We start from the raw sequence: 25,739 nt of genomic DNA, 5'->3' as shown, positions 1-25,739 counted from the left end.
GTCTCCGCTTTGCTCCCCGGGCAAGGCTGAACCTGCGGGCCCTCCCCGCCCGGGCCGAGGGCAGGAGGGGCAGCGTGTGTGATTGGGGACGGCTCCCTCGCTTCCTGCCACCTGGGGTTTGGCCTCCGGCCTTACCTGGGTGGGACTGCGGTGCCTCCCAGGGAGGGCCGGGCAGGCTGCGCGGATCCAGCCAGAGGGTGCTCTGTGACTTGCTTGCTTTTTCCCGCACTTTCTTGCTACAGCTCCAACCCCGTCTTTATTTACATTTTGATCTTTAAGATCTTGATAGAATTTAACTTTATTGTCCATTCTTCAGTTGTCATCCTTATTGACTGCTCAAAGTGCTGGTTCCTCACATGAGCCACTGATTTCTATGGATGTAGAAGCTATTGGAGAAGTTTTGAAGGCTGTATTGTCGTTACTTTTGTCCTTTCCATCTTGGAGAATTCATAAAAATATCTTTATTTCTGGTTTGAGACCTACCAAGTCGTTAGTTCTTGCTCTTAGTAAAGTCTCCCACAGATTGATATTCTTCTGTTCTCATTTTAATGAAGTGTTGATTTCTACACAATAGCCAGTGCAGCAAAAGGAAGATTTAGTGGATGTGGTGTTCTTACTTATTCTTCTTTCCGATACCAACATCTTTTTTATGTTAGCAGTGTTAAGGAGGACCACAGCTACTAGATTCCTAAACCATTCCCAGCGGCACTGGACTCCCCCTTTCTCCCGGCTCCCATCCCTCTTGCCACCCCCTTAAGAAGTGTTTTTCGACCTCAGCAGGTGCCCGGGAGCAGGTCCAGCCAGAGTGCGTGTGAGTAGTGACTGCTTTGAGCATTTGTTTTGAGGAAAGGACAGACTTGCATTCAGCTATCGGGAGCACGACAGTGAGCTAGGACTGCAGCGGCTCCCTGGTCCCTTCTCTGGCTCCCCGTGCAGGAACACCGCCCATCCCCCCCACCCCCCCACCCCGGCCTGCCCCAACCTGAAAGGACAGATGAAAGGTGGACACTGTCCTTCAGCCGCTGTGTGCTCCGTATGTTTTTCTGAGTCTTTATCACAACACAATGATACTTTTCACACAGTCTCCCTTATAATTCTGGACACAAAGTACTTTTGTTTTAAGCAGTGATTTTTTTTTTTTTAAATCGAGGTCATAATAGTTTATAACGTTATGAAATTTCAGTTGTACGTTGTCAGTCACCATATAAGTGCACCCCTTCACCCCTTGTGCCCACCCCGCAAACCTCTTCCCCTCTGGTAACCACTAATCTGTTCTCTTTGTCCATGTGTGTTTGTGTTCCACCTGTGAATGAAATCATACGGTGTTTGTCTTTGTCTGGCTTATTTCACTTAAGATAATACCCTCAAGGTCCATCCATATTGTTGGAAATGGGACGATTTTGCCTTTTTTTTTATCGCTGAGTAGTATTCCATTGTATATACATACCACATCTTCTTTATCCAATCATCAGTCAATGGGCGCTTGTGTTGCTTCCACATTTTGGTTATTTGTGAATAATGCTGCAGTGAACATAGGGGTGCATAAGTCTCTTTGAATTGTTGATTTCAAGTTCTTTGGATAATACTCAGTAGTGGGATAGCTATGGTAATAGATATGGTATTTCTATTTTTAATTTTTTGAGAAATCTTTGTACTGTTTTCCATAGCGGCTGCACCAGTTTGCATTCCCACCAGCAGTGTATGAGGTTTCTTTTCTCCATAACCTCTCCCACATGTGTTATTTTTTGTTTTGGTGATTATAGCCATTCTAACAGGTGTAAGGTGATATCTCAGTGTAGTGTTGATTTGCATTTCCCTGATAATTAGTGATGATGAACATCTTTTCATGTGCCTATTTGCCATCTGTATATCTTCTTTGGAAAAATGTTCATACCCTCTGCCCATTTTTTGATGGAGTTGTTTGTTTTTTTGTTGTTCAGTTGTGTGAGTTCTTTATATATTATGGAGATTAACTCCTTGTTGGATATATGATTTGCAAATATTTTCTCCCAGTTGGTGGGTTGTCTTTTTGTTTTGATCCTGAGCAGTAGTTTTTTTTTTTTTTTTTTTTAAAGGAATTTGAAGTATCGGGAACCAAAAGGTGACAAAAATTATTGTTAGATACAAAGTTTCACAGTCGCTATATAATTTGGAGTGAGTCATTAGTTTTCTAAAAATGAGGGAAGAATCTCAAAGATGAATCAGGATTGCTATGACTAGCAGGAGACTGGAATGATTTGTTCAGACTCTGAGCTGTGGAGAAGGTGTCTGGGAAGATAACATGAGTAAATAAAAATACAGAAAGTCCTTGCCCTCGAAGGGTGAAGCGCTGGGTTAGATTCAGGAGTTTCTAGCAGGGCCTCTCACACTGGTAGGAGTTGACCACAGTGCCTCTTAAAGCCTGGTGCCTGGGCTGCTGGGGTTGAAATAAAGACACTAAGCATTAGAAACTGTAGCAATATGGTAGAGTAATCTTATTTCTAATCACCTTAATAATGAAACATTTGGGATTTTATTTTTTGTGTAATTTTTTCGTAGAAAGTTGTTTTAATTGTGTGTTAAAAATTGTTGGTTCACAGTGAATTAGAAGTTTGACAAAAACAAACTGGCCTTTTTACTTCAGATTTCTTGAGTTCTTTGGGAAGGAGGGTCTTGTTGGCCTACACTGCTGCTTAGCACCTGGCTTATTACCTCCTGGGTACGGAATAAATAACTGAATTGCATTTGATCAAAGTATTAGGAATTCAGTTTGCCTCATGGGGTCTGTGGGTTACATACAGAACTTCTGTTTATTTTCTCGAGAGAAAACCACACCTCTGCAAATATTATGATGGAAAGAATATATAATAGAAACTCAAAACCTCTTAGTTTGGTATTTGATTGATGTTGCCAAATAATAGCTTTAAAAAAAGAGGAAATGGAAAACTGAAAAGATCACCCTTTGGAGGCAAGAACAAAATGGGCTGTGTTGGTGTTTTAGTTAAAACTGAAATCCTAAACGCGAGCCCTTACTTTCGGAGGCTGGTACTTGGCCTCTGAGAAGACTTCAATCTTATTTCTGGTGGCATTCACTTTTTAACAGCCGAGATTTAGCCTTTTTTAATGATTTCTATTTTTTCAAAAATCTTTCTATGGACTCTTAAATATTCGTGTTATATGCTAGAATAGTATTCAGAGTTGGAAATCCCACATGTGAATATTTGATATTTTTAATTTTTAAAAATGGAGAAAGTTTATCGTGTTCCCCATTGGAACGTCATGCCATTGTGAGAAACCATGGAAGATAACGTCTTGGTTGGAAGAACAGGACAGAGAGGCCACTCCAAAGAAAGCAGTAGAATCTCTAATACTGTGTACCCTTTGTACGTTCTTGAAAAAATCTGCTTGTCTTTGTTTTGTTTTTAATCAAATTTTCTTCTTAGCTTTGATTATATTCTTGATCTAATTTTGGTTTGGTCTTACTTCAGTAGTGGAGCAGATTTCAGTCTTGTGACATGTTTGGGAGGGTGAACTGTCCATGGTGATGGAGCTGGGGATAGTGACCTTGGAGTGCCACTGTCCAGTCTGACGGTTTGTAGGCATGACGTGATGATGTCTACACTGTGTTTTTTGGGGTGAGGAAATGTTTGTTATAGTTGAGCCATTGCAGTCTGTGGTCATTAAAGTCTTGCATGGAAAGAACAGAAATGGTGTTTGATAGAAGGGGAATAGATTATGTTAAATCTGTTTCTGATGAGCTCACATATCCCCCCATGTCACCCTCATGCTCCCCACGTTGTCGCTGTTTCCTCAGAGTTCCTTTTTATTCTTTATTTTGGCCTTGTCTTACATGTTAGCAATTTTCCTTAAACAGTGATGTTTGGTTGGTAATCTGTGCGGGTTTTCAGTACCGTGTCTTACCTGACTCAGCTGTATCTGGTATTTGCAGGTAAAGAACTCTGGCTCAACCCCTCCAGAGTATAGACCTCTTGCCTTCTGCCATGTTAGGGAGGAGCTGTGATCTAGCTGGAGAAGGGGAATTAGGGATCCTTATAAAGACTTTGAGCCAGTCCTGTGGTATTCAGTGCCATCTGGAATCCTAGCTATCGGAGATGCCTCTAATTTCCCGGGTTCTACCCTAGGATCTCTGCAGGGGTTGAACAGAGATGTGGTGGAGTCTGAGCAGGGAGTGAGTGCTCAGTTTTTCCTCTGCCCAGCCATGTATCACCCACCCACTCACTGTTCCTGGTAAAAACATTTGTTGAAACCTGGTCTGAGCCTGTTTGCTCTCTTCTCATTGTCCTTGTAAGTCTTTTTTTTTCCTTTTTTTTTTTTTTTAACAAATCCTTCTTGTGATCTCAGAGTCTTTTTTAATTATTTAATTTATTTTTTTTTGAGGAAGACTAGCCCTGAGCTAACATCTGTTGCCAATCCTCCTCTTTTTGCTGAGGAAGACTGGCCCTGAGCTAACATCCATGCCCATCTTCTTCTACTTTATATGTGGGATGCCTACCACAGCATGGCATGCCAAGCGGTGCCGTGTCCGTACCTGGGATCCCAACCAGCCAACCCCGGGTTGCTGAGAAGCGGAATGTGCAAATTTAACCGCTGCGCCACTGGGCCGGCCCTGCGTAAGCCTTTTTAATGTTTTTATTTTAGTGGAGTCTTGAGAGGAATTGGAGATAAAACGCATATATTTAAGACTTTTTTTTTTACACCAGGCACCATTATTTATTGCATGCCCTCAATGCATTGGCCTCAAACCAAATGCAGAATTAGATTACTGTGCCTGACTAGTTGGTTCACTTTTTAAACAAATAAGTAGGCAGATAAAGATGAATTAAGTAGAAGGGAAGGTGGAAATATACTCCAGGGAGAGGCTGGTGCCAGAGAGGGGAAACTGGTCAGAGCCTGTCATTTTGAAAGCTTTAAGTAGCATAGGATCTTAAAGTACCGAGGCAGCATTTTAACCTGAAGCCATAGGGTGTTTTGGTGTTTTTTTTGGTGAGCAGGATTTGCCTGAGCTAATATCTGTTGCCTGTCTTCCTCTGTTTTTCCCTGAGGAAGATTGTCCCTGAGATAACATCTGGGCCAGTCTTCCACTACGTGGTATGTGAGTTGCTGCCACAGCATGGCTGATGACGGGAGTAGGTCTGCACTGGGGGTTGGAACCAGTGAGCGTGGGCTGCAGAAGTGGAGACGAGAACTTTAACCACTCGGCCATGGGGCCAGCCCCCATAGGTTCTTTTAATTTATTTTATTTTTTAAATTAAAGTACAGTAAAATTGACTTTTTTGGTGAATAAATTCTGTGAGTTTTAGCACGTGTATAGGAGTAACCCAAAAAACTCTCTTGTGCTCCCCATTTGTGGTCATACCCGTCTCCCGCTCCTAACCTCTGGGAACCACTCATCTCTTTTCCATGACTATGGTTTCGTCTTTTTGAGAATGTCGTGTAAGTGGAACCATGCAGTCTTTGGAGACTGGCTTTTTTCGGCATAATGCCTTTGGAATTCATCCATATTGTGTGTGTCCGTAGTTCACTCCTTATTTCTGAGTAGTATTCCATTATATGGATGTACATCATTCATTCACCCCTGTACATTTGGGTTGTTTTCAGTTTCTGGTGGTTTTGAATAGAGCTGCTATTGCATACAGCTTTTAAACATACGGCTGTACACATCTGTATACATATGTGAACATCTGTACTCACATGAAGTGAGTGTAAGTTTTCATTCCTCTAGGATAAATACCTAGGAGTGGGATTACTGGGTCATATGATAAGTGAATGTTTAACTTAACAACGAATTGTTAAACTTTTCCAGAGTGGCCGTACCATTTTGCATTCCCACCAACAACGTGTAAGAGTTCCATTTGTTCTTCATCCTCACCAACACTGGGTATTTAGTGTTTTTTATTTTATGCATCCTAATAGATGTAGTGGTGTCTCATTTTGGTTTGGATTTGCATTTCCCTAATGGCTAATGATGCTGCATATTTGATACCCATGTATTTTGTTTGGTGAAGTGCCCGTGCAAGTCTTTTGCCCATTTTTAAATTGAGTTGTTTGTTTTCTTACTGTTGAGTTTTGAGACTTCTTTCTGTATCCTGGATGCAAGTCCTGTGTTGCATGTGATATTTGCAGATATTTTCAACCAGTCTTCAGTTTGTCTTTTCATTTTCCTAACAGTATCTTTTGCAAAGCAAAAGTTTCGAATTTTGCTGAAGTCCAATTTATCAATTTTTTTTCTGAACTGTACTTTTGGTGTCATGTCTAAGAACTCCTCACCTAACCCCAAGTTACAAAGATTTTCTCCTGTGTTTTCTTCTAAACATTTTAGTTTTACTTTTTACATTTAGATCTATGATCCATTTTGAGTTAATTTTTGTGTAAGATGTGAGGTTTAGGTTGAGGTTAATTTTTTTGCATATGGATGTCTAATTGTTCCACCTCTATTGAAAAAGCTGCCTTCTCTGCATTGAATTGTCTTGTACATTTGCCAAAAATCAGCTAGCCATATTTGTGTGGGTCTGTTTCTGGACTCTGTTATGTTCCATTGATCTGTTTGTTTTTATGCTAGTAGCACACTATTTTGTTTACTGTAGCTTCATAGGAAATCTTGAAATTGAGTAGTGTGATTCCTCCAGTTTTATTCTTTTTCGACATTGTTGTGGCTATTTTAAAGATTTTATTTTTATTTTTTCCTTTTTCTCCCCAAAGCCCCCCGGTACATAGTTGTGTATTCTTCGTTGTGGGTTCTTCTAGTTGTAGCATGTGGGACGCTGCCTCAGCGTGGTCTGATGAGCAGTGCCATGTCCGCGCCCAGGATTCGAACTAACGAAACACTGGGCCGCCTGCAGCGGAGCGCGCGAACTTAACCACTCGGCCACGGGGCCAGCCCCTGTTGTGGCTATTTTAGCTCTTTTGTCTTTGCATATGAATTTTAGAATCATCGTGTCTGTGTCTACAGAAAGTCCTGTGGGGGTTTCAGTGTGGAGTTGTGGATGACGGTTCTTCTGGCACTTTAGAAATGTTGAGCCCCTTCCTCTTGGCCTTCATGGTTCTAATGAGAAAGCCACGGACATTCAAATCATTTTTCTGTGTGGGTAATGTGTCTGGCAGCTTTCAAATTTCTTTCTTCGTTTTTAGTTTTCAGCATTTTGATTATGCTAGATCTGGATGTGTAATGCTTTGGATTTATCCTGTTAGGAGTTTTCTGAGCTTCTCTAATATATAGATTTTAAATCTTTCGCTGAACTTGGGAAGTTTTTAGCACTATTACTTCTCCGAAGTCATTTTTTTCTGCACTGAACTCTTTTCTTTCTTCTTTAGGGACTCTGATGACATAAATGTTAGACCTTTTGTTCTTGTCCTACAGATTCCTGAGGCTTTGTTCATTTTTTTCCAATTTTTTTTCTTTCTCTTGTTCAGATTAGATAATTTTTATTGATCTGTATTCAAGTTTATTGACTTTCTTCTGTTATCTCCTTTCTGCTATTGGACCAATCCAGTTAGTTGTTTATTTTACTTATATATTTTTAATTGATTTTTTTCCAGCTTTATTGTGTATGACTGACACATGAAAATTATATATTTAAGGCATACAATGTGATGTTTTGATATGTGTATGCATTGTGAAATGATTACCACAGTCAAGCTAATTAACACATCCATCACCTCACTTGGTTACCCTGTGTGTGGGGTGTGTGTGTGTGTTCGTGTGCTGAGAACACTTGGGAACTACTTTCTTAGCAAATTTCCAGTGTACAGTACATTATTGTTAACTATAGTCTCCATGCTGTACACTAGGTCTCCAGAACTCACCTTATAACTGAAAATTTGTACCCTTTGACCAGCATCTCTCCATTTCCCCCACTCCCCTAATGATTGTTTTATTTATTTATTTATTTATTTTTAAAGATTTTATTTTTTTCCTTTTTCTCCCCAAAGCCCCCCAGTACGTAGTTGTATATTCTTTGTTGTGGTTCTTCTAGTTGTGGCATGTGGGACGCTGCCTCAGCGTGCTTTGATGAGCAGTGCCTTGTCCCCGCCAAGAATCCGAACCAACGAAACACTGGGCCACCTGCAGCGGAGCGTGCGAACTTAACCACTCAGCCACAGGGCCAGCCCCAATGATTGTATTTTTTAATTCTAAAGTTTTCTTTTCCTTATGTCTTTTATTTCTTTGCTGAGATTTTTCCGTATGTTTCAGTGTTGTAATAGCTGCTTTAATGTCTTATTAGATAACTCTGTCATCTTAGAATTGGTATTTATTGAGAATCTTTTCCCATGTGAGTTGAGATTTTTCCGGTTCCTCATATACCTTTGTAATTTTGGTTTATATCCCGGATATTTTGAATATCATGTTATAAAACTCTGTGTCTTGTGTAAATCTTCTGACAAATGTTGATATATTTCTTTTAGCAGGCTGTTAATGTAATTGAGTTCAGGCTACAAATTCTGACCAGCCTTCTGCAGACTTGGGTTTCGATGTGAGGTCTGTTTTCAAAATCTCGGCAGTACCAGTTGGATCTGCTCTGAGGATGTGCCACCCAGTGGTTAGTTTGGGACCCTGGCAGTGGTTTATCCCTTGGTTCTGTCTTTAACCTCTTTTCTGTTCTGTTTAGGATTGCATCCACACACATGCAGCTTCGAGGTGAGCCTGGGAGTTCATGTACAACTTTCTGGGCTAGCTTTCCCAAGCTCCTCCCTCTCTGAGGTCTTGGTACTTTTCCATCCCCTTTGGGTCCTCATGCCAGAAAACTGGAGCTTTCATGACCCTCTTCTGCCAGGCGCTTCCTATGCCCACATCCGGGACTAGGCAGCAGGAGCACAGAGAGAAAAAAAGTGGTGGGGGTTCATTTTACCCTCTTGGGCCCACAGCTCCTCTGATTGGAGGGGAAGTTTCACCTCCTTCAGTATTTTAGGTGCTTGTGGTTACTACTGCAGCCACCACTCTGGGAGAGCCTGGGTACAAAGGGAGATAAGGAGTGAAAAAAAGGAAAAATAGGGAATTTCTCTCATTGCCTTGGAGAGTTAGCCGAGATCTTCTCCTAGAGTTTCCTCTGTACTCTGATACCTGCTTCTGGTTTTTAGGCTACCTTGGGGTGCAGGCCTGGGGATACCAGAAGAAAAATGGGAAACTCACCACCAGTTTAGTGGTACTAGAATTCTTGTCTTGGGGCTGGCCCCGTGGCCGAGTGGTTAAGTTCGCGCGCTCCGCAGCAGGCGGCCCAGTGTTTCGTTAGTTCGAATCCTGGGCGCGGACATGGCACTGCTCATCAGACCACGCTGAGGCAGCGTCCCACATGCCACAACTAGAAGAACCCACAACGAAGAATACACAACTATGTACCGGGGGGCTTTGGGGAGAAAAAGGAAAAAATAAAATCTTTAAAAAAAAAAAAAAAAAAAAAAGCTTGTCTTTTTCCCCGGTCTGCTTGCCACCATATACTTTCTAGCGCCCACAAATAACTGCTGCCTGCATTCTGTCCAGGTGTTGTATCTGCATTCAGTGGGCGAAACAGGATGGAGTATGCTTGTTCCATGGTAATCTCAACGGGAACTTGGTACTTTATTTAATTTTCACTTTTTTTAAAGTCTTACTTTTTCTTATTACAAAAATAACACATCTTCATTGTAGACAACTTAGAAAATAAACGCAAAGATAAAATAAAAAGCTAAAATTTTCTATAAACTCATGAACTAAAGATAACTGCTGTTGTTTTGGTATACAATCCTTTTTTATTTCATATATGTATTTTTTTCCATTTTAACAGTAAGAATGAATTTGACAATAAATAAAGTCATGTTGTTAATTATTTTAACCAGTAATCTTTTTTTTTTTTTTTGGCTGGGAAAGATTAGCCCTGAGCCAACATCTGTTGCCAATCTTCCCCTCTCTTTTTTTCTCCCCAAAGCCCCAGTACATAGTTGTATGTTTTAGTTGTAAGTCCTTCTAGTTCTTCTATGTGAGCTGCCACCGCAGCATGGCTGCTGACAGATGGGTGGTGTGGTTCTCAACTGGGAACCAAACCCAGGTTGCTGAAGTGGAGCATGCTGGACTTTAACCGCCAGGCTGTCAGGGCTGGTTCTTAACCAGTATTCTTCAGGCTCAGATGCTATTGACTTGATCTAATGTTGTTTTCACAAAATCTTTTCTTTTCCTAAATAGGTAGAAAATCTTTATCCTCACACTGGCTGGGTTGAAATTGATCCTGATGTTCTCTGGGTTCAATTTGTTGCTGTAATAAAAGAATCTGTCAAAGGTAATTGGAATTATTAAAAAAAATAGCAAAGTATATTTTGTTTGTAGTAAGACTTTTCCTTAGGCGTCTGTAGAATTTTTATACTGTTATACTAAATTATAGTTATTTAGTAAGTATAAATTATAATTATACTTTTTATTGTATATAGTATAATTATAGGATTATACTAAATTATAATTATACATACGGTATTTTATGGGGGTCACAGTTTCCCAGTGTTTTTCAGGGGACATTTGTGGTTTACATTGAGCCACCTTGTCAAGGAAAGGTAGCAGCAGCTCTGTCCTCTGCTTTAGGTCTTTTGCACCCAGTATAAAGGTTCCCTCTCCTTCATTCCAGATTGTAGCTAGTGCGATTTGATTGCCTGCTGTGTACAAAATACCAGAGGATTATAAGTGAAGTTACAGCACACGGTTCCTGCTCTCAGGAGTTTATAACTGAGTTACCTTTATTATAAAGTAAATTTCTGTTTTGTTTTGTCTTTTTCTGCATGACCTCTTGATGCAAAGTGCCCTCCTGGCTGCAGCCATGGTCTGAAATCTTAACTCTTAAAGAACATTTTCAGTGCAACTGTCTTTAAGAGCAGGGCGAAAGATGACTTGTAAATGTAAAATCTAAAAGGTCTTTTATTTCATTTTTCTGGCTGAATTGCTTCTCCTTCTCACCGTTTTGTTTGAAATATTTCAAAACCTATAAAAAAAAAAAGTTGCAAGAATAATACGTTGAAAACCCTTATAACTCCTACGAGTTTCAAACGTTTTGCAATGTTTATTTTACCATCCTCTGCAGACTTTTTTTTGGCCTACACGTTTGAGGGTTGGTTGTAGCATAATAACATTACTCCAGTACTTCAGCATTATCTCAAAGAAAAGGAGTATTCTCCTATAATAAGCACAATGCAGTTATCACACAAGAAATTTAACATTAATACAGTAGTATTTTCTAGTACTTAGACTTCAATGTTCCCCTCTTATCTCAGTTATTAATAACTTTTGTTTCAATCCACAATCCAGCCCAAGATGAGGCGTTGCATTTAGCAGTGAGTCTGTTTAGTTTCCTTTGATCTAGAGCATATTCTTTGTGACATCGACAGTTTTCAAAAGTACAGACCAGTTTAGGAGACTGTCCCTCAATTGGGGTTGTCTGATTATTTACCCATGATTAGATTCAGGTTAAATATTTTTGGAAGGAGTACTGCACACGGGCCGATGTGTCTTCCTCAGTGCTCAAGTTGAAGTTGTCATTAATTTGCCCTGTGGGATAAATTGCTTTTTAAAAGAATATCACAAAAAACACTTGGATTGCTATATTTCAAGAAATCTGCATCAAAAAAATCCATGTTTCTATTTGCATGCTAGCATGTTTGTGTGGAAAATAAGATCTGAGATTCAATAATTGTGCTACTTTCCCTGGCAATTTTCCTTGACTGCCATCAACCAGCTTCTGTTATGGTTGACCATTACTTAAATTAAGATCCAGTCTTTTAGTATTATCGGGAAGAAAATACTATATGGCTTACTTTGAGTAGTGTTTGTTTCTTTCTAACATTTAAAGCAGTAAGGCCATTTTGTTACTGTTAGACTATGACCTTTTTTCCCTTTAAGTAAAAAACTACTACAAAATCATCTTAGTAATGCTTTATTTATTAGCCCCAATTGTGTTATTAAAATGCTAAACCCAGATATTTTTCTTCAAGATTATATTAAACGATTTCTTTTCCATAGTGTAATATTATAAAGAAAAACTTCACTGGCTTTTAAACCTGTGTTTTTATCTATCTTTATTTTTAGCTGCAGGAATAGAGATGAATCAAATTGTTGGTCTTGGCATTTCAACACAGAGAGCAACTTTTATTACGTGGGACAAGTAAGTGCATTGTGTGATAAGCACTCTGTTGTTGGGTTCATACCACAGTGAATACACTGCTGTGAAATCTGTTTGGGGAGTTTTAAATGTGTGAATTAAGAACAGTTTTGCTTGGGTAAGAGGGATGAAAGTGGGCCTCCTTTCTGGGTTGTTAAAGTATGCTGCCTGCCTGTCATTTGGGCTTGGCTTACATAAAACAGTAACAATAAAACGTCTGTTGCTGTCATTAATATTCTTCATTCCTTTCTTTTGGTGAGTTAGCTTTTCAAATAAGCATGGACTGAAGATCTAAAAAATTAACTTAAACCTAAAAAGAATCAGGGAACCTAACATTTCAGAAACACAATATTTTGGTTATAGTTTATATTTTCAGTCTACTCCAAATGTAATATTTAAATACATACAGCATATGAATTGTGTATACACTAAACAGTTATAATGTCATAATAGCTCCCATATAGTGAATACCTTTGATACTTCAGTTACCATTATCCGTACAAACAAACCTGTTCTTTGGGTATTATGTCTCTTTTTACAGAGAAAGAACCTGAGGCTCAGAGAAATAAGTAAGTTGCTTAGGGTCACTCAGTTAATAAATGGAGCGAAGATTCCGAGTTATCTTTTTATTCCTAAAGCTCATGCTCTTTCCCCCATATTGCCTTCAACATGTGTTTCTTGCTTTAAAAACAGCAACAAAAACACTGTAAAATATGTCTGTTAGAAAGCACCAGACTCCAAAGGGCATCTTGAGCTTGGGGCAGTGGGGAAGAAAAGTCGGGGCACAGAGTGTGGGGTTAAGTCTAAGAAATGTAATTCTGGTGAATTCACAAGGACTTGGTCTTTAATTCAGTATTAGGGAAGAGGAAGAAGTTTAAATTTACTGGTATTTCTGGCCTTGATGTTTGGGAGAATATGATAGAAATTCCTGAGAATGTAGGAGGAGGAGCGAGTTAGGTGGTGATGGGGTGGGTCAAAGAGAACCTGATAGGGTGTTTGGTTTTGCACCTGTGAGTGTGGAGATAGCCCACAGGTGGTTGGAACATTGGTGGTCTGGTTAGACTGAGGCTGTTTCCTCCAGATAGGTACTCTTTCTTTCAGGGCATCATGCATCTTAGGTCGATGCCGGCATCTGTAGTCCTCCTGCGGCCCCCCCAAGCCCCCACCCAGTGCCTTGGGCACACCAAGTCTTTTTTTTTTTTTCCTTTTTCTCCCCAAAGCCCCCCCAGTACATAGTTGTGTATTCTTAGTTATGGATTCTTCTAGTTGTCGCATGTGGGACGCCGCCTCACCGTGGTTTGATGAGCAGTGCCATGTCCATGCCCAGGGTTCAAACTGATGAAACACTGGGTCGCCTGCAGCCGAGCGTGTGAACTTAACCACTCGGCCACAGGGCCAGCCCCACAACAAGTCTTAAGTAGGTAATACATTTGTCAGTTGAAGGAATAAATGAATTAAAGAAATCTTTGTAGATCAATGTTTCTTTTTTTTTTTTAAAGAATGTTTACTTTCGGGGCTGGCCCTGTGCCTGAGTGGTTAAGTTCTCACGCTGTGCTTCAGCAGCCCAGGGTTTCACTGGTTCGAATCCTGAGTGCAGACATGGCACTGCTTGTCAAGCCATGCTGGGGCAGCGTCCCACATGCTGTAACTAGAGGAACTGACAACTAAAGGTGCACAGCTGTGTACTGGGGTCTTTGCGGAGAAAAAGGAAAAATAAAATCTTAAAAAAAGAAGAATGTTTACTTTTTTTTTTATATGTGGATGCCTGCCACAGCATGGCTTGGCAAGTGGTGCATAGGTCCACACCTGGGATCCGAACCGGCGAACTCCGGGTTGCTGAAGCGGAGCACGCGAACTTAACTGCTGCGCCACCAGGCCGGCCCCTAGATCAGTGTTTCTAAACAGTGGCACTGTTGACATTTTGGGCCAGATCACTTTTTGTTGTTGGGGGCTGTCCTAGGCATTGTAGGATGTTTAGCAGCTCGCTGGCCCCTACACACTGCATACTAGCAGCACTCCACCCCCTGAGTTGTAACAACTGAAAGTGTCTCCAGCTTTGCCAGATGTCCCCTGGAGAGCAGAAGTGCCCCCAGCTGAGAACATTGACGTAGACACGGTCTTGGAAAGTAGATGTGTTCTCTGGTAGAGATTATATAGAGAGACGAGAAGAAGGTTTAGGATTTGGACAATGAGGTTTTTCCCCCCAAATTTAAAGGGAGTCAGAGAGCAAAAAGCTGGCAAAATGGGACCAAGATGAATGTGGGGAGTGGATGGTGTGGAAGTGGAGGCAGGAGAGTGTTCCTAGGGGGACAGCTGATGGGAAGTGTCATGTTTGGCTGGATTTGGAGATTATGTCATTGGCCACAGAGATTGCTTCCCTCAGAACCCAGATACCAGGTCATTCATGACAGGAAGGTCAAAGTCTTAGAAAGCAAAGGGTTTTTTTAAATAAACTTTTTATTTCAGAATAGTTTTGGATTTACAGAAAAGTTGCAAAGATAATACAGACAGTTGTCATATACCCCACAGCCAGGTTCCCCTCTTGGCAGCTTACATTACCGTGGTACCTTTGTCACAACTGAGAAACCAACACTAGTACGTCATTATTAACTAAACTCGATTCTTTATTTGTATTCCATTTGTTTTCCCCTAATCTCTCTTTTCTATTCCAGGATGCTGTCTAGGATACCACATTGCATTTAGTCATCGTGTCTCCTTAAGTGTCCTTCAGACTTACACAAGTATTTTTAAATTAATGACATATATAATAGATGCCTTGAGATTTTATTACATATGCAATAATGCAATAGTTAAGACAGAATTAACCCACAATCAGGGACTCTGAATTCTGATCCCTTTTTCCTTTGTGGGAGGAATCCTCTTGATTTCCCAATTTAGAATGTGTTACATGGTGGTGACTTGAGGAAATATCTTTTCTTGTGCTAAGATAACTTTAGAGAGAACTCGTATATTACCCCCTTGACCCACTGTAATTTGCTTTCCTCCAAGAATTTGCTGCTGTTATATCCACGGGCACAACAGGAAAATATGTCATGGCTGTGGATATTCCAGTGTCTTGTGTGGAGGGCTCTTTTTGAAAATAATTAGATATTTTTCAATAAAAAACAAACAAACTAATGCTGATGAGGTTCACAGAGCAGGTGGAATGCAATAGCTTATTTATTTTTAACTTATATTAACCCATAAATAATGTACAATTTTGTATACATACAGATAACCATAATTATAAGAGAGAGAGAGCATGAAAGGCTATCAGGAAATAGAATCTGAGGAAGAAAGCAATAATTGTTTTGTCCAATCTCAGAGCTTTTTTCAAAGATGACAGTGGAAAGTCCCATTGACATGAAGCCCGTTGCTCTGGTTTCCTGTTTTATGAAGGGAAGTCAAGTCTAGCCTGCTTAACTGCAGAAGTATTTCAAGTTAACTAAGGTTTTCCATTTCTTCTGTCACCTTCCCGGCTCAGGCCGTGATGGCTGCATGCCTGGAACTGTTGCAGTAACCTCATTGAATTCAAGCATGTGTGTATATATTCTCCTACCTGCCTCTATTAGCAAACCCCTTTGGTCCAGCCTACACATCACTGCTAGATGAAATTCCCCAAACAGCATTTTTATGTGAAGCGAAGTTTTTATGTGGCATTCCTCACTTTTAGGAGAAAAGAGAAGAGTCTGATTCCAAGATAGTCCCTTCCTTTACTGGTGTTGCTGTTATTGTAGAGGGATAAGATTGCTTCCTAAAACAGTGAATTATGAGTTTTCTTCCTGGTTGTCTTTTTAAAAAATGTTTGTGTTCTTTCATGAGTTTTGGAAACACTCTTTGCTTGCAGAAACTGAAATGCTGGTTTGTTTTTTTTTTTTTCCAAAACACACGATACTTTCTACTTTTTTTTTTACCTTAAAATAATGGAGCCTTATTCTGCTCCGTAGGCCCTGGTGAGCCCAGAGCATATAATGCTGGCAGTTTCTACAAGCTCCCCAGCAAACAGCTGAGAACAGCACAGGAGTGGGCACCTCTCTGAGCCAGCAGGAGGTACTTCTTGCTCATTTTGAGAGAAAGAGAGACACACTGGACCCTGTGGAACAATCTCTTGTTCACTCCAGCCCCAGCCAGTGCCTCCTCTTCCCAGCTCATCGCTTTCTCGCCTGTGTCGGTAGTGCATTTCTGTTGTCATGGCCATAAAACATTATTTTCCTTAGAATTGCTGTCAGGAAGTCTAAAACTTTGAACTTTCCTTTTGTTTTTTCTCTTTGTTCCTCTTCACATTCAAATGTCAGGGAACTTGATTTTTATTAGCTTTTTTCAGTCTTTGAGTTTTCTTCATATTCTTCAAGTTAACATTTTTTTCAGTACTATATTTAATCAGTGGTTGTGTTTAGCCTATTTTCTGAAGTAACTCTAAATGATATCGTCTCCATTTTGGTTGTTTTAAATTATTCTTGTTCTGAAAAATCACGAGCTGTTTCGTTTCTTCAGTGATTGTTTCCGTCAGGGACATTTCTGCCAACTAACCTCAGATCAGGGTGTGTGCCAATTAGTAACATAAACCATGAGTCACTTGAACTGGGATGCACTCAGTGACCGTTTGGGGCTTGTGGGGAGTAAGGCACCGTGCTGGTTGCTGAACTGAATGTAAAGATGAATAAAAATACCGCCGTCAAGGAATTTAGTCTCATAATACTAGCACATAAATTACTCTTGAGTCCCCACACCAAATTTATCTTTTATTGTAATACTTGATACTTATGTTAATAGTTCTTTTTTTTTTTATTTTTTTTATTTTTTCCTTTTTCTCCCCAAAGCCCCCCGGTACATAGTTGTGTATTCTTCGTTGTGGGTTCCTCTAGTTGTGGCATGTGGGACGCTGCCTCAGCGTGGTCTGACGAGCAGTGCCATGTCCGCGCCCAGGATTCGAACCGACGAAACACTGGGCCGCCTGCTGCGGAGCGCGCGAACTTAACCACTCGGCCACGGGGCCAGCCCCGATAGTTCTTATTAGTTACTTATGACACAAAATACATTAAGAGCCACAGAATGATATAATGTGTTAGAGAGATTTAAGGCAATTCATTCACAATCTTGCCAGTCATGTTTCTCCTCCATTTCTCCTTTTCTTGTTGACAGAGATAAAGTATAGTCATGTGTCACCTGACGATGGTGTTATATTCTGAGAAATGCTTTGTTAGGTGATGTCATCTTTGTGGGAACATCATAGAATGGCTCCAAATAATCATCTATCAATAGATTCCATTTCTATCAAATACATCCTGACAGTCCTCATTGGTGGGGCAGCATTTATTCCTTTATCAAATACCTCTTTGGTATCTGGGCTGGGTGATGAGAACCTGAAAGCGTATAGACTCTGCTCTCCAGAGGCTCAGGGCCCAGTGGGAGGCACAGATGGTCAGGGGCAATCTCATAGACGTCTGCCCTGTGAAGTGCTTTATACTTATTGGGAGCTGGAGGAGGAGGCTGAAGAGCCTAAAAGGGGACTTAGGGAAGGTCTCACAGAGGCACTTGCCTCAGTCTTGAAGCCAGAGTAGGCGTTTCCTCAGTGGGAAGAGCAAATCCCTGGCAGGAGGTGCCAGAATGTGGTGTGTGTGCAGCATGAGAAGGACTTTGGAATTCAAGGGGTGAAGTAGGGAAGCAGCACGCCCAAGTGTTCCCGCTCCTTCCAGACTCTGACCTCATCTCCCACTGCCCGCCTGCTGTCCTGTGCTCCAGCCTCACTGGCTGCTCTGTTTCTTGAACATTTCCTGCTGGTTCCTGCCTTGCACGCTGCTCCCTCTCCCCACAGCTCTCTTACCCAGGACTGTACCTCCTTCTGTCATTTGGACCCCATCTCACAGATCATTGCTTGTAAGAGACCTTCCCTGACCATTTTATTTACCTGTCACTTTACCCTTTTCTTTTCTTCATATCCCTTGTCACTGTCTAAAAATTGTATTTACTTATTTGCGTATTTGTTTATTACACCTCTCCCACAGAAGAAGTTCCCTTAGTGTTGGGATTTTTGCCTGCCTTGTTCTCCCTGGGTCCTTCACACCTAGGACAGGGCCTGGCACATAGTAGGCTCTCATATCTCTGAGTGATTGAGATGAACCTAGAGAGGAAGGCAGGGTCCCAGACCAGGAAAGGCCGTCTTTGTGGTGAGGAGTTTGCTCATGTAAGCAATGGGCAACTATCAAAAGCTGTTAAGCAGGAGAGTAAGTGTGACCAAACTTACATTTTAGAAAGAATGTTCTTGAAGCCCGGTGGACGGTGGCTTTGAGGGGAATGAGACTAAGCCTGAGCAGTCTCTTTGGAGGCTGTTGCTTATTCAGGTCTCTGACCTCATCTAAAGAAACCCACCCCCAGTTACTCTGTTCCTTCACCGTGGTTTCACAGAATAATCATTAAATGACATTTTTTATTGACTCACTTGTTTCTCACCTCCCCTTAGAATACAAGCTCCAGGAGTGCTAAGGAATCACTTTGAGGACTTAGGATGGCCCCTCCCCGCCAGTTTTAGGCTGAGGCAGCTGAAGGGTACGGTTGCTCAGGTGTGGCCCGCTGGAGGAGGGGCCGCAGCAGGTGTGGGTGGATGTGTTGCATTCAAGATGGTGTGGGGCAATCTGGGAGATGTGTGGGAGGCTGCTCTTATTTTTTTCTGTATTTTTTTTATTGAGTGCATAATACTTTACCTCATTGTGAAATTTCAGTTGTACATTATTTCATGTCTGTCACCACGTAAGTGCTCCCTTCACCCCCTGTGCCCACTCGCCCTCCCCCTTCCCCTGGTAACCACTGAACTCTTTTCTTTGTCCATGTGTTTGTTTACATTCCACGTATGAGTGAAATCACCTGGAATTTGTCTTTCTCAGTTTGGCTTAGTTCACTTAGCATAATTCCTTCTAGGTCCTTCCATGTTGTTGCAAATAAGACAATTTTGTCTTTTTTTATGGCTGAGTAGTATTATATGTATACCACATCATCTTTGTCCAGTCATCGGTCAATGGGCACTTGGGTTGCTTCCACGCCTTGGCTGTTGTGAATAGTGCTGCAGTGAACATAGGGGTACGTCTGTTACTTTGAATTGTTGATTTCAAGTTGTTTGGGTAGATACCCAGTAGTGAGATAGCTGGGTTGTATGGTAGTTCTATTTTTAGTTTTTTGAGGCATCTCCATACTGTTTTCCATGGTGGCTGCACTAGTTTGCATTCCCACCAGCAGTGTATGAGGGTTCCCTTTTTTCCACACCCTCTCCAACATTTGTTATTTTTAGTCTTAGTGATTGTAGCCATTTTAACAGGCATAAGGTGATATCTTAGTATAGTTTTGATTTGCATTTCCCTGATGATTAGTGGTGTTGAACATCTTTTCATGTGTTCATTGGCTATCTGTATATCTTTGGAAAAATGTCTGTTCATATCCTCTGCCCATTTTTTGATTGGGTCGTTTGTTTCCTTGTTGTTCAGTTGTGTGAGTTGAATATCTTTTCATGTGTTTAGTGGCCAACTGTATATCTTCTTTGGAAAAATGTCTGTTCATATCCTCTGTCCATTTTTTGATTGGGCTGTTTGTTGTTGTTCAGTTGTACGAGTTCTTTATACATTATGGAGATTAACCCCCTGTAGGATATATGATTTGCAAATATTTTCTCCCAATGGGTGGGTTGTCTTTTTTGTTTTGTTTTTGTTTTGTTCCTAGTTTCTTTTGCCTTGCAGAAGCTCTTTAGTCTGATGAGGTCCCATTTGTTTATTTTTTCTTTTGTTTCCTTTGTCTGAGAAGACATGGTATTTGAAAGAGCCTTTTAAGTTCAGTGTCGAAGAGTGTACTACCTATATCATCTTCCAGGAGTTTTATGGTTTCAGGACTTATCTTAAGTCTTTGATCCATTTTGAGTTTATTTTTGTGTATGGCGTAATATAATGGTCTACTTTCATTCTTTTGCATGTGGCTGTCCAGCTTTCCCAACAACGTTTACTGAAGAGAGTGTCTCTTTTCCATTGTATGTTCCTCGAGCCTTTGTCGAAGATTAGCTGTCTGTAGATGTGCGGTTTTATTTCTGGGCTTTTAGTTCTGTTCCATTGATCTATGGGGAGGCAGCTCTTTTTGAGGGAATGGAACTTAAGTGAGAGACTGGCCCTAGAGATGTGGATTGGTGAGCGGTTCTGTGGTGACTGTATTCATGAATGTGGGTCAGATTTTTCAGAGAGTAACTAGTTAAAAAGAGAAGAGGCCAAGGATGCAATCCTCACCAAACACCAGCATTTAACTGGTGGTCAAGGGAAGAAAAATCTGCAAAGAAAACCAGGAAGATGTGCTTGGAGAGGTGAGAGGAGAAACAGTAGAGCAAGGTTGCCGAAGCTTAGGGAAGTGACAGTTTTAGGAAGGAGGAAGTGATCGCCTGGAGCCAACAAGGCAGAACGGTCAAGTCATTGGAAAAGACCTTATAAATCTGGGAATTAAGAAGACTTTGGTGACCATAGTGAATGTAATTTTCATGAATGATTGGGGATCTAAATTGCATTTGAATTGTATTTGGTTGAGGTAATGGGAGGTAATGAAACATTGAGGGGGCTTAGCTAAGGTGGGGGGATACGTACTGGGTCAAGAGAGATGTTTATGGTTCTGCTTCAAAAATGGGGGGATTTAAGCATGTTAGGGAAGAGAGTTGTAGATCTATTTGATGAAGTGATGGAAGAGACAGGAAGACGTGGATGCAGAGGGTACAGGTGGAGATGCCAGCCTTAGACTTGGAGAGGGAAAGATTTTCCTCTGAACTGAGAGAGATTCTTGGTGGCTGTAGGGATAGCTGGTGGAGGAGTGGGGAGTTGAGGAAGGTCATTCTTTAAGAGGTAGGAAGCCATTGATGGCCTAAGGACTTCTCAATTTCTTGAAAATTTCTCTCAAAATCTGGTGAAAATTTGGATGTGCCACTTGTGGGGAATGGAGAGGAAACTAATGAGGGACAGGAGAAAGACTTTTATCATTTTAAGTGATTCGAGAGCATTGACAAGGTTGTATCCCATAAACATGGATTGTACCAATTCATAAGGCTGTGTGACTTTTCTCCAACTCATCTCAATGGTTCTGGCGTTGAAAGTGGAGAGAGAAGAAAGATTGATTGTAGGTTAGATGTTGAAAAGGTAGTTAACTTGAAAGTCAGGGGTAAAGAGTGACATCATGTAAAACAGTGGAGTAGGAAGCTGTACAGTTTGGTCCCTCCACCAGAGCAACTGTGGAGTTGGAAGGAGAGACTGGAATAAACTATTTCAGAGCTCTTGGAATCCAATCAGTCCTTATAACAACTAGGGGAGTGCTGGGTGAAGACAGAGGCTGCTGTGCTTAGGAGGAGAGAATGTGTGCAAACTGGCTGCCGTCCTGCATTCCTCAGCCCTGCTGCGGGTGTGGGGAAAACAGCCCACGTTCCTGGAGTGGGTGGCTAGTGCCAGGGCACGGGGTGCGGACCTTGTCCTGCTAAAGTTTGGGCTTAGTATGCTGTGGTGAGTTTGGCAGTGCCCACAGGCCTGACACAGATGCTGACCTACGTTCTGGCCCTCTCGGCCCTCTCGGCCTTAAGCAGCATCTACTGGGAGATTTACAGGGCCAGTAGTCTGGTTTTTTTTGGAGTCAGACGTTTAGGAAAATCTTTGTCAGATCACTAGCTGATCACAGAGATAACAGAACAGAGGTTTCAGAAACTTGAGTAACCACACACAAGGAATACACACTTTGCAAAAATAGTTTGGAAAAGTCACACACTGGCAGCTCCAGCCTCCAACAAGGAAACATCAGCAATCCCTGAGGAATGGGGAAATCAGATTTCTGGAGTTACCATATCTATTTTCAAAGAAATAAAAGTTTTAAACATCTAACTGACGTAAGGAATTAGTCATGACTTAAGGAATGTTTAATGAATTAATTTGTTAAAAACTAAAATTGTATATTAATGTATAAAATTACACTTTATAAATAGTGTAATTTAAAACTATACAACTCAGAATTCATGACCTTTCCTTATAACCACGTTCAACACTCTTAATTACTCTATCTTTTCCTGTAAATAGCACCTCTCAGTGTTCAGCCTCACAAGCTATTAAAGCAAGGTGCATTTTTATATATTAAACTAACAAAAAGAAAAATCTGTGTGGGTGAGATTATGGCAAAAAAGTGTTTCACTCATGCATTACTGTCAATTTCTATAATATATTCATGTTTATTTTCATATAAAATTAGTGTCTCCAAATGCTTATCAAGTAAAATTGATGCTGCAGACACTCCCCGTGCACCATGTGGAGCCGGCGTCCTCACTGGGAAGGCATGTGACTGTGCAGCATTAGAAGTATTAAAATAATCAGTATGCAATCTTGATTATAACATCAGATGTTGCAGGTTTGGCCACATTTGAGGAGCTAGAAAATTGTCTTACCCTTTGACTCAGTAATCTCACACTTAAAGAGTGAGGGAGATTTGGAGGAAATAACCCATGGAAGCAACTGCATAACCTCAAAACGTGACCTTTGGAAATAGGTTAATTGCAGATACATTAGTTAAGTTAAGATGAGGTTATAATGCAGTAGGGTGAGCTCCTAATCCACTGTGACTGATGTCCTCATATGAAGACGGCCACGTAAAGACAGGCGCAGGGAGAAGGCCTTCTGAAGACGGAGGATGGCAGTGATGCATCTGTGAGCTGAGGAATGCCACAGATTACTGCAAACCCCCGGAAGCTAGGACGAAGCAAGGATTCTTCCAGTTTCTGAGGGAATATGGCCTTGCCAACACCTTGATTTTGGACTTCTAGCCTCCAGAACTGTGTGAGACAATAAATTGCTATTGTTTTAAGCTATTTAATTTGTAGTACTTTGATATGGTAGCCCAAGGAAACTAATGCAGTGGTCAACTGATTCTCGACAACAGTGCCAAGACCAGGCAGTGGGAAAAGAACAGTCTTTTCAAGAAATGAAGCTGGGAAAAGTGGATAGCTGCATGCAAAAGAATGAAGTTGGACCCTTACCATAGACCTATACAAAAATTAAAAAATAAAGTGAAGACTAAATTTAAAAGATAAAACTATAAAACTCTTAGAAGAAAACATAGAGGGAAACCTCCATGACCAAGGATTTGGCAATGATTTCCTCTTTTTTGAAGCTGTATTATTTTATTATTAAGGAATCCACTTCTATGAGTGTCTTGAAGCCCAGACTGGGTTAACAGTGACGACTTCTGGAGGTAATGACACCCCACCCTGGACTTTCTGGTTATAACCACTGTCCTCTCTCTACCTCAGCTGAAAACCCAGACTTATGAGGCTTCAACCCCTACCCTCCTATTCCTAGAAGATGCCAAAGCCGACTATGTAGGAGGATTTTTCAGAGAAGAAGACAACTTTGTCTTTCCAGAAGACAAATCTGCTTCACTTTATGAGGCACATAGCAAGCCCAAACCACAGACAAGGTGGGACCTGTGCAGGCCTCAATGCCGTGATTCTTTAAAATGGCATCAAAAGCATAAAAGAAACAAGTAGATAAATTGGACTTCATCAAAATAAAAAACTTGTGCATCGAAGAACACTAATAAGATATTTTCATCTATGATGACTAATTTTTCCTTAATTTTCTTGACTATTGGAACTCTTCAAGGTAGAGAAATTGCCTTAAAAGTTAATCATAAATAATAAGAAATAAAGCCATGTTGACATTATTTTGGCATAATGTACAATTTGCATTTTAAAAATGTGTCTGAAAAGATTTGCAGTCATCGATATCTCAAGTCTGCAGTTAGACTTCTGAAAACTGACTGGCGTGTAATGTGGAAGGAAGGTGTGTGTCTTGGTACCTTTGGTTTGTAATTTCATCTAAGATTGAGGACTAAAACAATAGGAGAATCACTTGCCTGATTTGTACTAATGATAATAGCGACCGTTTGGATCACTAAAGGAAAAAGAAGTAACTTGTTCATGATGTAGCTGCATGCTCTGATTCCCCTTAAAAAAGGTGTAAAACAGTTGAAAAAAGGACACTCTTAAGAGAGTGAAAAGAAAACTAATAATATGGGAGAAAATATTTGCAAACTATGTATTTGATAAAAAATTAATATGCAGAATATATAAAGAATTCCTACAACTCAAGAACAAAAAAGCCGAATAACCCATTTCATAAACGGTCAAAGGACTTGAGTAATATACAAATGCTCAATAAGCACATGAAAAGATGCTCAATATCATTAGTCATTGGGGAAATGGAAGTCAAAACCCCAATGAGATATCACTTTGCTCCCACCAGGATGGCTATAATTTAAAAAATGGAAAATAACAAGTGTTAGTGAGCATGTGGAAAAATTAGAACTCTTGTATACTGGTTGTAGGAATGTAAAATGGTGCAGCCACTGTGGAAAACAGTTTGGTAGTTCTCAAAAATTAAACATAGAATTACCGTATGACCTAGCAATTCTGATCCCAGGTATATACCCAAAGGAACTGAAAACAGGCATTCAAATAGATAGTTGTGCAGCAATGTTTATTGCAGCGTTGTTCAAAATAGCAAAAAGGTGGAAACAACCCAAGTATTTGAAAATAGTGGTGATGGTTACACAACATTATGAAATGTACTTAATTTCACTGAATTGTGCACTTAAAAATGGTTAAAATGCGGCTGGCCCCGTGGCCTAGTGGTTAAGTTCACATGCTCCACTTCGAGGCCCAGGGTTTCGCTGGTTCAGATCCTGGGCGTGGACATGGCACCGCTCATCGGGCCATGTTGAGGTGGTGTCCCACATACCACAACTAGAAGGACCCACAACTAAAAAAATATTTCCAACTATATACTGGGGGTATTTTGGAAGAAAAAGCAGAAAGGAAAAAAGGAAGATTGGCAAAAGTTGTTAGCTCAGGTGCCAGTCTTTTTTTTTTTTTTTAAAGATTTTGCTTTTTCTTTTTCTTCCCACAGCCCCCCGTACATAGTTGTGTATTTTTAGTTGTGGGTCCTTCTAACTGTGGCATGTGGGATGCCGCCTCAGCATGGCTTGATGAGCGGAGCCATGTCCACGCCCAGGATTCAAACTGGCGAGCGTGCAAACTTAACCACTTGGCCATGGGGCCGGCCCCTTAGGTGCCAATCTTTGAAAAAAAAAAAAGGTTAAAATGGTAAATTTAATGTTATGTATATTTTACCACAGTTTGAAAAAAGAGAAAGAGTCAAAGGGTAGAGAGGGCAAGTTATTAGTAAAAGTGATAGATCGTAAGATCCGGGAAAGTAAGTAAGCCTCAGGCAGGTTGGTAGGAAAAAAGGGGAAGGAATGTTTGAGGGATTAAAGGTTGTGTGTGTTTGAAGGGAAGGCATTTGGGGAAGAGATTGAGTTACAACCACAGCACGCTGTCTTCACTGGTATACTGGAATGTTAGAATTTCAGTGGTAGGTTGTTTCCAGGTAGTAAAGTGGAGGCTGTAGCCATGGGTCTGCACTGCTTGAGAAAAGTGGGAAACGACGGTCTCAGGAATTGAGCTGGTTAAAATCACGCAGGAGAAGGCTGGAGATGCGGGTGAAAGCAAGCCTGAGCTGGACGTTGAAGCTTAGTAAATGTCACTGGTTAATTCATTCCCAGGAGCCTCAAAGGAAAAGGGACTTA

General features: G+C 40.8%; 1 protein-coding gene across 2 annotated transcripts in view; it reads left to right on the top strand.

Annotated features, from left to right (window-relative positions):
• The window catches only part of GK5 (glycerol kinase 5), a 66,847-nt gene that overhangs the window by 602 nt on the left and 40,506 nt on the right, over positions 1–25,739 (top strand). Inside the window, exons 2-3 of one of the 2 annotated variants that reach the window (XM_070576255.1) lie at positions 10,154–10,247; positions 12,038–12,113. The exons of the other annotated variant lie outside the window; for it this stretch is intronic. Coding sequence (XP_070432356.1) covers positions 10,154–10,247; positions 12,038–12,113 — 170 coding nt within the window. The remainder of the gene's footprint in view (positions 1–10,153; positions 10,248–12,037; positions 12,114–25,739) is intronic. 2 annotated transcript variants of the gene reach the window in all.

This window comes from Equus przewalskii, chromosome 15 (assembly GCF_037783145.1).
Source record: "Equus przewalskii isolate Varuska chromosome 15, EquPr2, whole genome shotgun sequence".
Taxonomy (NCBI): Eukaryota; Metazoa; Chordata; class Mammalia; order Perissodactyla; family Equidae; genus Equus; species Equus przewalskii.
The sequence above is the reverse complement of the archived record's forward strand: the minus strand, read 5'-3'. Positions and strand labels throughout refer to the sequence as shown.